This window comes from Excalfactoria chinensis, chromosome Z, assembly GCF_039878825.1.
Source record: "Excalfactoria chinensis isolate bCotChi1 chromosome Z, bCotChi1.hap2, whole genome shotgun sequence".
Lineage (NCBI taxonomy): Eukaryota > Metazoa > Chordata > Aves > Galliformes > Phasianidae > Excalfactoria > Excalfactoria chinensis.
In genome coordinates, this window is record NC_092857.1 from 16,602,361 (window position 1) to 16,616,477 (window position 14,117).

At 40.1% G+C, this 14,117-nt stretch overlaps 1 protein-coding gene across 4 annotated transcripts in view; it reads right to left on the minus strand.

The window, feature by feature from the left end:
* Nucleotides 1-325: 325 nt before the first annotated feature.
* The window catches only part of ANKRD55 (ankyrin repeat domain 55), a 49,391-nt gene continuing 35,599 nt past the window's right edge, over nucleotides 326-14,117 (minus strand). For 3 of the 4 annotated variants that reach the window (XM_072359563.1, XM_072359565.1, XM_072359566.1), the window contains 2 exons: nucleotides 10,187-10,288; nucleotides 326-1,075 (listed from right to left, as the gene is read on the minus strand). In XM_072359563.1, coding sequence (XP_072215664.1) covers nucleotides 807-1,075; nucleotides 10,187-10,288 — 371 coding nt within the window. In that variant the 3' untranslated portion in view covers nucleotides 326-806. The remainder of the gene's footprint in view (nucleotides 1,076-10,186; nucleotides 10,289-14,117) is intronic. The other variant, XM_072359564.1, reaches the window with a different exon arrangement.

A 14,117-nucleotide genomic window follows, 5' to 3' on the forward strand; every position in this document is an offset into this window, starting at 1 on the left:
AACTAAACAGCTGACTAGTTAGATTTCCTCCTGTCTGGGGGATCAAAGCACTAAAATGGTGCATAATCATTCAGTATCATACAATCTTTGTTTCAAGAAAACTACAGTGAACAACTGCATTTTTATAACCGAGCAATATTAAATATTAAAAGAAAGATGTTTCAATCTGTTAGTGCAAAGTACAGTCTTGAACAGAATGTGCTATAGCCCTGTCTGTCCCACAAGGATATGTGTTTCATTATACTTTTCTGGTTTGCAGAAGTCACAAAACCCACAAATGTGAAATGCAGAAAATATGTCAGAAATAAAGAGCTAAAAAAAGTTTGCTAAAACTTTCTCTTTTATTTTGAGATTATTGTTTTAATCTTAAAAAGATAATTTTGATAGCTTCAGAATCAGCACCTTTACAAAATGTAGAGAATCCCCATCAGTTTGTGTTTCTTTAATTCTGAAATGTAAATCACACAGAAAATCTTACTCTTTCTTCCTGTTTTCAGTGGAGGGCTTAACAGTGCAGTGCTGCAACAAGATTGCATGTTTTAAGAATTCCATTCACAAAATAGATTTACAGCACATTAAATAACTAGTGTTTCCATCAGAAATGAAAACTGTAATGAAAGTGACTATATAAATACACTGTGCAGCTTCTGTTATGTGCTATCTTTTCTTTTCTTTGCTGTTTTCCTTTTACACTCCAGCTTACAATAGCATCATTTGTGCAAATTAATGAGTTTTTACAGTATACTTATCTTGTAACAAGCTCTGAGATATATTTCAGCTGATGTGTTTGAGGCCAGTGCAATGAATTAATTTTCAGTGTCTGTGTTGGTGGGGGATTTCTCAAGCTGTTTGGCAGGGTTGGATTTCTTTTGGCTTGGGATTGCCGGTAGGACACGGTTTGGTTTCAGAGGTTCTCCTGACAGATCAGGCAAGAAAGAATGTAGCAGATGACTGTGAGAATGTCCCCTTTTCTGAGATCTGGAGGATAGCGCTGGTGGGAGAACAACTGCTCCGGTCCTTAAGGAATTTAAAGGCAGGTATTTAAACTTCTGAGCATCCTGAAGTGGTAGATGAACTACAGGAAAATAAATAAATAAATAAAAGAAAAAAAAAAAAAAAGAGAGAGAGAGAGAGAGCACAGAAGGTGAGAAGTGGGACATTTTTACAAGTGCTAGGTTTGCTTTTTCTTTAAAGTATTTATTTTGTCTTGTGCTGTGTATACCTAGATCTGCTTTTGAAAGGAGTGATAAAAATAGAGTAATAAATTCCCCAGGCCTTTCAGGTCTATTCTTCAGCAGCAGAAAAGAATTCCAGTATCAGGAGATTCACTTATCAGTAAGACCCAAAAATTTCTAACATCTACTTTTGATAAACATGGAATCCACAGTTTGTCTGAAGGAGATTTGTTGTGAGAGAGAGAGACAAGATATCTTTTCTTTCTGCCTGAAACAGAACTGTTCTATGCTAATATATTAGTATTAACAAAAATGCTGTGGGGGGATGCTTTATTTTTTTCAAGAGAATTTGCAGAAAAAAAAAAAAAAATTCTAGGGGGATGAAATGGGCACTTGGGATGCTGCATAGGTTTTTTAGGTAGGTCAGTCATGAATGTAAGTCCAAATAAATGCATGCTCTGCATGTCACAGGCCACAAAAGCCTAATAGCCTCAGCACGCTTAAGACCAATACTGAAACACAAGGGCCACAGCTATTGTGTGTTTTGTGTATTTCAGGAGCCATGGAAGAAGATGTGGATTTAGAGCATGTGTAGCTTCCACGTTACAGCACTGTAACAGTGTTGTATTTTGGAGTCCTCCAGCTCCTTCATTCAGGCAACTTGTTAATGTATTTCACAAGTTTTTAAAAGGAGAATTCAAGACCTTAATAATAGACATATTTTCCTCCACCTTCGACTAAACTCTTTAATTTAAACATGTATTGTTTCTTTGTTTGTTTGTTTTTCATTCTGACCCTGTAAGGAGTTTCCAACAGCAGTTAACACCATCCTTATTTTGGCCACGGATTCTTCCTTGCTGTTCTTCACATCAGTATTTTCCTGATCGCTGCCTTGATCTATCAGCAATTTCCTTCCATCTTCATCAGTCATACAAGAGGCTATTAATGTTTATATCTGAGATGAACTATTTTTCGTTTCATCCTAATAGTCATAGCAGCTTCCAGGAAGTTATTTTGTTTCTGTCTTTTTTGTTGACTTCATCCTTTGAAATAAGTCACAAATGTTTCCTAGCCATCAGGTATTCAAAACTACTGCAGTCAATGCACCTATGTTAAGATTGACCTCATAACTTAATTTCAATCTTAAAATTCCCTCCAAGCAAATTAAACCTTTAATACACTTGACGAACTTACAGACAGAATAATGCATGGAGTGTCTCGTGTGCTGTCAGTTAAAAAGACAAGAAAACAGGACATAAGACATTACAGATAAGTTAACACCACCTTTGTATCTAAAAACTTTCCATGTTAGGTGTTTCTCAGAAGTGCGTCTTCGAACATATGAAGTGAAACTCTCATTGTTCATCAAGAAATGTTGTAAACACTCACTGGGACACTGGCACAGTGGATGCAGGAGAAGCAAGAAATCATGTAATTTTAACAAGGAAGGAACATTAACTTTGTCACAAGTTTTCAGGATAAGATTCATCCATTAGACCTGATGAAAAAGGCTCTTGAGGTGGAAAACAGGTTTATAATGTAAAATTGCCTGGATAAATTGGAGAAATGGCAAGAAATTCAGATCATGAAATTCAGCAAAGGAATATACAAAATACTTTAGACAGGACATTTATGACAAACAAACAAACAAACAAAAAACAGAAAAACAAAAAAACCCAAACCCTAAGCCAGCAAAGCCAACAGGAAAAGTGGAAGTAATTGGCTAGGTCAGCAGCAGTAGCACAGCTAACAGGATGCAGTCTGTGCTCAAGTGAAAAAATACACTTCAAAATTTCAAACAGAAACTCTGAACCTTCCACGCCTTAGTAAAGAGGAAGCACAAATGTACTGTCATACAAGCACTTATGTGCCTGTAGATTTATCAAGTATATAGTTAAGAAATCAGAAATTTACCTCATTATAGACATTTCTTCAGTGGGCACTGGAAAAATTTTGCATCTATGAATTTTTTCACTGTGCATCTAGGTCACCCAGAAAGTAATGCCTCCTATTTATTTCCATAAGAACTACAACAAAGAGCACAATAACACTATTTGACAGAGTAAGTTTCTAGCTTCAAAACACTCCCTTTCAATGCAGTAATAACCATAAGCTACGCTTTTTCGCCTGAGGTGAAAAGGAGCCTGTGTGGAGTCTTTGTAAAAATCTACACCAGTGGAGGTGGCCAACTGCTTCACAACTGCTGCACTCTCATCGTTGCTAGGACAATGCTGCACATGCAGCCATTTTTTCATTGTCCTGAAAAGGTGGAGCTCAGAAGGCACAAAATAGGGACCACACAGTGGGTGTGGTAGGCCAATACTGGAAATGTGATCCACTGTCTTCATGCTAGTATGGGGCCTGGCATTCTTGTCCTGCAAGAGAAAAGCCTTCTTTGTCCTGACTCTGAAAGTTCAAGCCTTCATCTCAGCCAGCATCATGATGTAGTAATCGGAGTTGATGTTTGTCTGAGTTTTCCAGGAAATCCAGAAGGACCAGCTCTTTCCTAGCCCAAAAGGCAGTGCACAAATCTTTAGCTGCTGAGGGCTGTGTCTTCCTTTCCAATGGGGTATTCACACCTTCTCACTCCTTGGACTGCTACCTTCAGTCCAGCTCATAGTGTTGGCACCACATCTCATCGCTGGTAATGATGTGATCTAGGAAACTGTCACTTTCAGCCTTGTCTATGTTCAATACATACTGAAAAACTTGCACTCCTGTGAGCACTGGTCTGACTCACCACATGCAAACTTTGTGATATTCTAGCATTGCCACCATCGTTTCCAGTGCACTGAAGCAGATATTCAGCTATACATACAGTTCCCTAGTTGCAATCTGCTGCTTTGTGTGGATGAGCTGATCGAGATGCTGTCAGGAATGTGGCTTGTCTTTCACACTGCTATTGTCACTGCTGAAATGCACCACCCTCCAGCTCAGTATGCTCACATCCACTGTTTGGACTCCATAAATGTTCAGCAAATGTCAGTGAATGTCAGCGGCTGCCATATTTTCCTCATAGAGGAATTCAGTGGCACTTCCATGTCAGATTCCATTTTTCAGACTTCCCCTCTGCTGCCATCTGTCACTCAGCAACAAAATAGAATGGAAAATTGGTGGGAAGGTTCCACCTCTACTGCCGCACCCCCAGTATCTTCCTCTGATATCGTGGACCAGCATAATAAGATAGGAATTACTTTTGGAGTGTTCCTTGTACATTGTAAAAGAGACTAAAGTTCTTACTGTCTCCCTTGTGCTATGTGCCACATGATCATGTCAACATCTATTACTTATTTATCAAGACTCACCAGGTATTTATTTGTGGCAAAGCAGGATCTTCACAGAATTTAGTAATTTGGAAGATGCTTTCCCATTTCAAACTATTTTTAGTACAATGCAAATTGTGATTGCCTGGCAGGCAACACTGTCTGAGACTTGCCTGGCTCTCAGCAATTTAATTTAATTCACTGATCATATTCAAGGTTCATTTATGCTCAGAAGCTCAGAAAATGGCTTAGTTCCCCTTTCTTAAGAGAGAGAGAGAAAAAAAAGCACAATTAATACTTTGCTTTAGTTTATACTGCATGTGTGTGAGTCAGGGGTAAACACAAGATACAAGATCATATGCTGTGCAACACATGGTGGAATACCTTGTGTTCATTGAAATTTTGACATGAAAGCCAAATGCATAGTGAGACGAATTGTTTCCTTATGTTAATGCATTCAGTGTTTATGTCTGTGTGAAAAATCTCCAGAAAGCTTTATGTACTAGATAAGCTCTTAAAGTTAGGGTGAAGCAGGGTGAAAGCTTTATCTTAATTTTACCTCCATGCACTAGGTAGCCATCACAAACCCATATTCCTTCAGTGAAGAGAAAAACAGCATCCATACTGCCTACTTAGTTCCACATACTACACTCAGGACCTTTGGCTTAGGACATGCTATCAGAAATTCAGGACTAGGTCCCTGAAGATTTTGAAATAATACATGTCACGAGAAGTATTATTATTTGTAGTGAAACATGGGCTACGGAACCCAATACGGGAGTCCCTGAGATACAGAACCATTCAGTCAAGTCACCACGCTTCCTGAAATAATACACAGCAAAAGCACTGGTGATTATTTGTGTTCAGAAGGCAGAGTCAGTTACCCAGGAAGGAGTGATGCTAAAAGAGCTACTAATGCAGAAAGTCTTTTTCACTCAGTAGAGACTCTGGAGCAGTTGTTATAAACTGCAGAGTCTAGAAAATGGGGGCTGTCAGGAAGGCACTGCTGAAGGATTATGAGCTGTCCAGGAGAGGGGGTGATCTTAGACTCTTTCCCTTTACAAACAGCGAAACATGGTGACCTCCTGCAGAGAGAAAGATGCTTCGTGCAATGCTTTGCTGCTAACTTGGAAAAGAGGAAATTTCAAATCATGTTAAATAAAAGTAAAAGCAGCTATTCATCCCCAGATAACATCGTTAAATGACCTGCAGAAATAGTTCTTTCCTTTTTTTTTTTTTTTTTTTTTTTTTTTTTTTCAACAAGTAATAACCTCACAGTGGTTTCAGGCCTTTCTCGCCACATGAAGAAGTGAGAGCAACAGAGAGATTTCTTGAAGTTCCATATTTACTTGGAAAATGCTTCTAGCATGGTGTTAGCAGTGTGTAACTGCTGTTAAGTGCGTTGTCCAGCAGTCTTTGGGAGAGCTGTCTGATGAGGTAGGAAGGGTGTTTGTGTGCAGTGTAAAGGAGATGTCAATTCATGACAAGGCTACTCATAAAGACATTTAAAGTAACTCTTCAGCTCTGGGATCATCTGCAGCATGGGAGCTTATGGATTAAAGTCACTGAAGTCCATCGCTACTATTGTCCTACTAACTTGAATTTTAAGATATATTTACTTGGAGGTGAAAACATCTCATTTTTTTCATTGTTCTTCATTTTTTGGGGATTTTTTTTGCTGTTGTTGGTTTTTTCTTCCTTTTCTTTTTTTCCTTTTTCTTTTATTTATTTCTGGCAAGTTTCAGTTCTCTTTCTATGTTTTGCTTATTTTATCTTTCCAGTTCCCTGGTTGCTTCCCACCTCCCCCACCCCCTCCCTTGGTTTTGTTGCATGCTTTTAGCACACATCTACTGTAATGAAACTAGCAGAAAAACACAAATGTTTATACTCAGACTTCATTGCTGGAGCCATTTGCCTGAGTAATGTGATGGGAACAGTAGTACTTTTAGGGCTGGATGGAGGGTGGCTGAAATTCTGGCTTTGAAATAGATATTTGGAAAGCCCCAGGATCAAATGGGTCATTTATGTTAACAAAAAAGAAAATGTATTTGAAAATAAAATCATAGAACCATGAAATAGTAGAATGGTTTAGGTTGAAAACAATCTTTAAGGTCACCTAGTTTTAACTCCCCTGCTATATGCAGGGACGCTTCACTCTATGTCAGGTTGGTTAAAGCTCCACCCAGCCTGGCTTTGAATGCTTCCAGGGAAGGGGCATTCACAACCTCACTGGACAACCTGTTTCAGTGTCTTACCACCCTCTCAGCAAAGAATTTCTTCCTAATATCTAGTCTAAATATACCCTCTTCCTGTTTAAAGCCATTTCCTCTCATCCTGTCACTACAAGCCCTTATATAAAGTCCCTCCCCAGCTTTTCTGTAGGTCCCCTTTAGATACTGGAAAGCCATTATATGGTCTTCTTGGAGCCCTCTATTCTGCAGGCTGAGGAACCCCAGATCTCTCAGCTGATCATCTTCATGACCTTCCTCTGGACCTGCTCCAGCAACTCAATGTCCTTCTTATGTTGGGGGCTACAAAACTGGATGCTGTACTCCAGATGGTGTCTCATGAGAGCAGAGTAGAGGGGCAAAATCACCTCCCTCAACCTGCTGGTCATGTTTCTCCTGATGCAACCCAGGATGCGATTGGCCTTCTGGGATGCACACATACATTTCTGGCTCATGTTGATTTTTTATCAATCACCACTCCCAAATCCTTCTCCTCAGAGCTTCTCTCAAGCCATTCTCTGCCCAACTTGTATCAGTGCTTCAGATTGCCCCAACTCAGATGTGGATCCTTGCAGCTGGCCTTGTTGAACTTTGTAAGGTTGGCATGGGCACACCCCTCAAGCCTGTCGAGGTCCCTCTGGATGGCATTCCTTCCCTCTAGTTTGTTGACAGCACCATTCAACTTGATGCCATCTGCAAACTTGCTGAGGTTGTACCCAACCCCACTGTCCAAGTTGTCTGCAAAGATGTTAAATAACATCGGTCCCAACACTGATCCCTTAGGAACACAACTCATCACCCATCTCCACTTGGACACTGAGCCATTGACCACAACTCACTGCATGCAACCATCTATCCAATTCCTTACCCAGAAAGTGGTCCATCCATCAAATCCATTTTTCTCCAATTTGGATGTTATGTGGGACAATGTCAAATGCTTTGCACAAATCCAGGTATAACTTAAATAACTTTTCTTTTCTTTTATTATCTTGAACCACTCTTTGGGCAATAGTGCCACTTGTATAAATGTAGTTTGTTAGTTCATAATGTGACAGTTATTAACTCTAATAAGCATACCTAATTTGCAGAGTGTGTTTTCTGGCATGAGAATAAAATCTTAACTAAAATCTTGGTTTCTTGTGTGAATTTCTGCAAAAATACCAGTGATTAAAAAAATATTTTTGTTTTTTAGAATTTTGCTAACAATGATATTTTGAGTAGAAGACAAAGAATGCCAATGAAAAGCTTAAAAACAGAAGGAAAACTTGGAGCCTAGGTTTCCAAAGCAGCTGGAAGATTTTCCTTCTCCCAAGGAGGCAGAGAATACCACCTCAGTATTCCACAGCATTTTGCATTTACCCATTTTGCTCAGTAGCACAGGAGGATTCTGTATTTCCTGTACACAATCTGATGTTCTCTAAAAAGTTACCTCTGCTGTTTCATTTTTAGTAATGTTGTCACAGTGCAGTTATTGCTTCATAAGCTCTGATCATGAGAGGGAAGGATTTTATATTTAGCCCTGAAGGCAAAATACTTTAGGATCTGGCTAATCTGCAGAATGACAAATAGTAAACTACAAATCCTTATTCAAAACACAGTGGGGGATTTGGATAGTTGAACACAAGAAAGTGAGGACATGAAGTAGTTTTTGCATGCAAAGGACATACCAGTCCCTGGCTAGATCTGGACTGAGACACTCACTGAGTTTTGACACCGTGCCTGGGCTGTGGGAGCAGGGTGAGGCTTTCCTTTGCCTTTGGGTAGGACCTGGCTTATAACTGAGTTAGGAATGAGAAGCTGGCTGACACTGCAAAGGAAAAAAGGCTGCTGCTCTCTCTACTCTTTTTTTTTTTTTTTTTTTTTTCTTTTTTTTTTCTTTCTCCTCTTTCTTTTTTCCCCCCTCTCTCCAGTGATATAGAAGCTTCCCTGAAACTACTGTTGTTAGAATGAGGGAACTGAATGATTCCCAGCCTCAAATAAGAACTAGTCGAGTGCTTAGGACAGAGTGGGATCTGTCTTGGAAGTTAAGAAGGAGCTTCTATTTTGGAAACTCAATGGTCTTGATCTAATCCTCTTCTCTCAGATTTTCACTAGCAAAAGGACTCAAGAATCAGTGTCCATCATGACATTTTTCACGCTGTCTGTAGAAGAGTCATTCCTTATTTTGACTTCCATCTCACATGCCTAACCTTCCTATGGTGTGTATTTATTAGGGTGTTATCATCCATCTCTAGTGACTATATATTGCAGGTCACCTTGTTACATCGTGTCCTGCTCCTGTTAAATGCTACCATAGACTGACAGGCAAATGCAATCTTTTCTGATAGTGAAAAATCCCATGTCTGTGAGAATTCCAGTCTCCTCTGCTCTGGAAAGCAAATGTAGCACCAAGCTCTCCTCTCTGTTGATACAGATCACTTCTGCTAGATGAACTCTATGAAATATGGAGGAGAAAAGGGCTGTGATCAGCAGCACAAAGTCCATCTGGAAGTGGGCCAGTCAATAGTGAAACAGCCCTGGTGCTGATATGGGGGCCAATACCGCTAAACATGTTTATTAATGACTTGGATGATGACACAGAGTGCATCCTCAGTATGCTTGCAGGCAATAAAAAGCCCTGAAGAATGGCTGATACAGCAGGTGGAAGAGCTGTCATTCAGAGAGCCTAGATGGGCTGGAGATATGGGCTGACAAGGGACTTGTGACTCTCAACAAAGTGAAATGCAAAATCCTGCCCCTGGAAAGGAATGGCACCCTGCATGCAGTACATGCTGGGTGGGGATCAGCTGTGTGGAAAGTAGCTTGTCAGAAAGGAACATGGTGTCCAGATAGACAGCTAGCTGAGCAAGAGCCAGCAATGTGCCATTCTGGCAAAGACAGCCAACAACAACCCAGGCTGTGCCAGGAAGTGTAGCCTGCGGGTTGAGGGAGGTGGGGCATCCACAGCTGAATTACAGAGCTCAGTACTGGGGCTTTTGCCACCACAGGGACATGGACAAACTAGATCAAGTCCAGTGAAGGGGAACAGGGTGATTAAGGGACTGGGGCACCTGATATCAGAGGACAATCTGATAGTGTGACTTTTTATCTTTGAGAAGAGAAGGCAGCTCAGAGGAATCTTATCAATATATGAAAATGCCTGGCAGGAGGAGGCAAGGAAGAGGGATCGAGACTAAGTGAGATCCATGACAGGAAAAGACTCAGGGAGCTCAAATTTAAATACAGGAAATTCTATTTAAACAGAAGAAACAGCTTTTACTCTGACGGTGGTCAAACACTTGAGAAGGTTGCCCAGAGAGACTGAGATAATAAATACCTAACTCTGTGGTCCAGAGCAATCTATTGTAGGTAACACTGCTGTGAGCAGGGGGGCTGGAGTAGGGAGCATCGAGGTAGCACCTTCAAGACCACACATTCTGTTGCTGTAAAGAAGGGGAACATGTGAACTCCCTCAAATGCAGAGGTGCCAGTTATGGAGACAAGCAGCATGATACTGTAGTGAAGGTTTGCCTGTACTTACATCTGTGAGCACAGCGGTTGGGTAAGGGAGCCAGGCTGTTCCTTACAGGAGTGAGTTCTTTAATTTTGGGTTGGTCTACAGGTATCTTCTGAAAATTTTTACCTGTGGAAGAAAAAGACAGTCCATTATTATGTGAAAATAATTGTAAGCCATAAGATACACAGAAGATCTCTGGTTTCTGGAAAAAAAAGCTTTTCCCTCACTCTTGCATAATACAGTAACTGGTGTTCAAATAGCCACATTCCAGTAGCCAGATCTACATAAGAATATTTGGAAAATAGTTTTTTTACACAAGCAGATAGAGATTGAATAAAGGGACTGTACTCTAAAGGAGAGTAGGTTTACATCAGGTGTTAGGAGGAATTTTTTTACTCATACTGTGATGAGGTGCTGGCACAGGCTGTGTAGAGAAGCTGTGGGTGCCCCATCCCTGGGTGTGCTCAAGGCCAGGCTGGATGGGGCCCTGGGCAGCCTGAGCTGGCAGGGGGCAGTCCTGCCTGCAGCAGGGGACTGAATCTAGACCATCTTTGAAGTCTCTTCCAATGCAAGCAGTCCTATGCAAATAGTGTTCAGCTCCTGGTTGGAAAGTCAGGCTAGTTGTAGTCTATCAGCAGTAAAGATGGGCTTTTAGAGGGTTTTGCTGCAGGTGAAATATAGCAGAACTGATATAAATGGATACAGATTCTTATTAAACAATGCTTTATGACAATTTCTTTTTATCAAGAAAAATAGATGCTGGGAAATGAAAATGCCTAATTGTGCTTCTTTACTATGATTACAACTAACTCTGATGTAGTACTAAAAGAAAACACAATGTATCAAGTGATATAGGGTATTTCACTTTATAAATGCCACATTGAATATCATAAAAAAAGTAGGAAATCAACTGCTAAGTCACATCCTTCTCCTGTCTTGATTATATTTTGTGATGTCTGAGTCCCTCAACATTTTAGTTTTTGCTACTCCTAAATCTGAAGTGAATCTTCTAAGGAGTCTCAAGCTGTCTTGGCAAATCACTGTTTGCTGGACATTCCATTGCAACATGGCTCACTGCAGAACAAACATATGCTCTGTTGGCATGCAGAGATGTGGGAAGACAGAGAGTGGACCTAGAACAACATCTTAAGAAACAGTAAACATGAAATGATGTAAATTGCCCTGATGACTTTGTAGCTGGCACTACATATGTATGGGTTGTGCAAGATAAACCTTCAGAAAAAGTTACAGAAGTTTCCTATGGTGCTCCAAGGTCACTGTGAAGACCACTGTGTTACTAGCTAGATGGTTTCTGTGCAAAAAGAGCTAGTGCAGTGTTTACCAGTCAAAACTGCCATGTAACAGTGCAGTCTTCAGCCTGGAATGGAACAAGATTCTGGTCAAAAGTCCATGGCAGCTGATAGGCACTGTATCACTCCACTGGCTCCTTTGTATAAAACTAATGTATGCTTGGCTAATGCATGAAGAAATAAATGCTATAGATGATCTGTGTCTAACATACACAGTCTTGGCTCTTCTTTTCCCATGTTTTATTTTTTAGTTACACTTTAATACCTCTCCAAGATAATCACTGTGTGTCTCAAAATCAGTAAATGTCTTTTATACATACTGAATCCTCTGCACAAATAAATACACAGCAGATACTCAAGTCAGCTGCTCCCATTGGCAATTCAAGTTACATTGGTTTTATTGTGATGCTTACTTGGAGAACTAACAGCTTTTTATATATGTATCATAATGGCCTTGATAAGGGTGAAGTTGTTTTCTTTTTTGTAAAGGAATATGTTTATTTCATAAACAGGGTTATCTGGCAGCAAAACAAAAGTACAAAGCATAATTATGTTTGCAAGACTGATATGGACATTTGGAAAAGAAACCCTGTCTGCAAGTTATGGCATCAAGAGAAACTATTCTTCTGCTCTTCCCTCCTATATACTCTACATAATATCAGAGAACAAAAGCTTTTCCTTCTTTAGACGTTGTCTTTGTCACTGTAAGTGCATATTTATGATGGCATTTTAAATGGAAAAGATTGATTATAAAATGCAAAATTCTTCACAGGCGGTTCTTTAATTTTCCTATTTATTTATTTATTTATTTGTTAACTGCCTCCTTTTGTCCCTGTCACTTGGAATATCTCCATCTATACAATTTTTCTAATGAAAAGTAGGTGGTAGAGCATTTTGCAAAAAGAGATAACTGCAATCCTTATAAGTATAAAATGCTTCAGACAGTGGATGCCAGCCCAGCCATGTGGCTTACAAGGGCTCTGCTTGCAATATTGGCAGTAGCTTTTGGTACAACTTGTCTTTGTTCTCTTCAGTAGATAATAAGACAGACCATGGTAGGTAAGTCTCCTACCCACAACAACCTCTCTCCGCTGAATACATGTCAGGACTCAGCTGGTAAATTGACTCATCTTTCCAGCAGCACAGAAAACAGAACAAAAAGACTCCAGAAATCCCCATCTATGTGTCAAGTGCCTTAGCAGCAATATGCACAAAAAAGAGCTTTGACTTTATGGCATGGTTATGGAAGACAATTAACACTGTGTGTCAGCTGAAAAAATAATTTTTAAATTGAATTCCCCTAGATTACTGATGCCCATGATCCTATTCTGGATATATCATGATTAGAAGACTACATGGAACCATCACAGTCTTGAGAAACAGAATATTAAGACTTCAGCATCCATCAAAGACCAGATGTTGTTTTCCCCCTCAGCTAGGCCTCCTGCAGTAAAACAGCAATGAGGAAATCTCTTTCTGGGAGAACTGCCTGTGCAGCACTGCAGGCTGGGTGGGAGCCAGGCTTACTCTACTCCTGATCTCTGCAATCCATGCAGGCACAGCACTTATGTGTGTGCTGGAGACCTGGAGGCCCTGAAGCTCATAAAGGCCCTTGCAGCTCTAATTCACAGCAAGGGAGGTAGCTTTAATTACAAGGGCAGATAGATTTAAACCACACGAGCATGAAAGGGAGTAAGCCGTTCCTTTTATTATGAAAAAGATTTAGCCCATATCTGGGTTGTGCAGCGCACATATGACAAACGTTCTCTGCATCCTTACATGCTCTTGTTGCACTTGCTTCAATGGAAGTCCTTCATGCTGCCTGCAGGAATCTTTTCATTGTTGGAAAGATTTGTTAAAGGCAGCAGGTACACAGAGGACTGAGATAGCAGCAGTCTCAGGCTTCCTTTCTTCAGAGGCAGATAATAAACTGTCAGAGATCTGTTTTTTCTTTGGACATAGAAAAACAACTCCTTGTGTAATAATTAGAAGGTAATTTATAGGTTTTTGCTCTCATTCATGCATACAGACTGCTTTTCCTCTACTGAATCCGACTGCAAAGAATGAAGCCCTGAGTGTCTGTTCTCAGTCATTTGCCTGGCTGTGTTTTGTTTTTTTTTTTCTCCATAAGATGTTCATAGTAACTCACCTGTCTTTCTATCCACAGCAAGCAAGGATTTAATCATATGGTATGCTAAAGTCATAAGAAAAATCTACGATCGTGTATTAAATACCGTGGTAGGTGTTTTCCCATCAAACGTATTCATAGTCTAACTGATTCTGTCAGAAAAACGTTCCCCATAATCATCCTCAGGTTTGGTTTACCCACTTTTAGCTAATTCCTCCTCCTGCTGAACACACAAATGTTTAGATTTAGGTTGCAAGGAAGCCCTGCAGGTTTTCTTGTCTTCTACATGTGAGCTAAAGCTTGCGGACCTCAGCATAGAAAGAATTATGCTGGAACATTCCTTGACAGTCATATGGAGGTTGGGGTTTGTATGGCTGTGTGAACAGCTGAAGAATGCACAGTAAAAAAGTAGTTATGCCTATAAACCAGGTCTGTTTAGTTTTCAGGAACTTGGCCTGATGTTCAGGAAGTGGAACTTTTTGAATAGCTCCTTTTTATGCTGGAAAACTATTTCCAG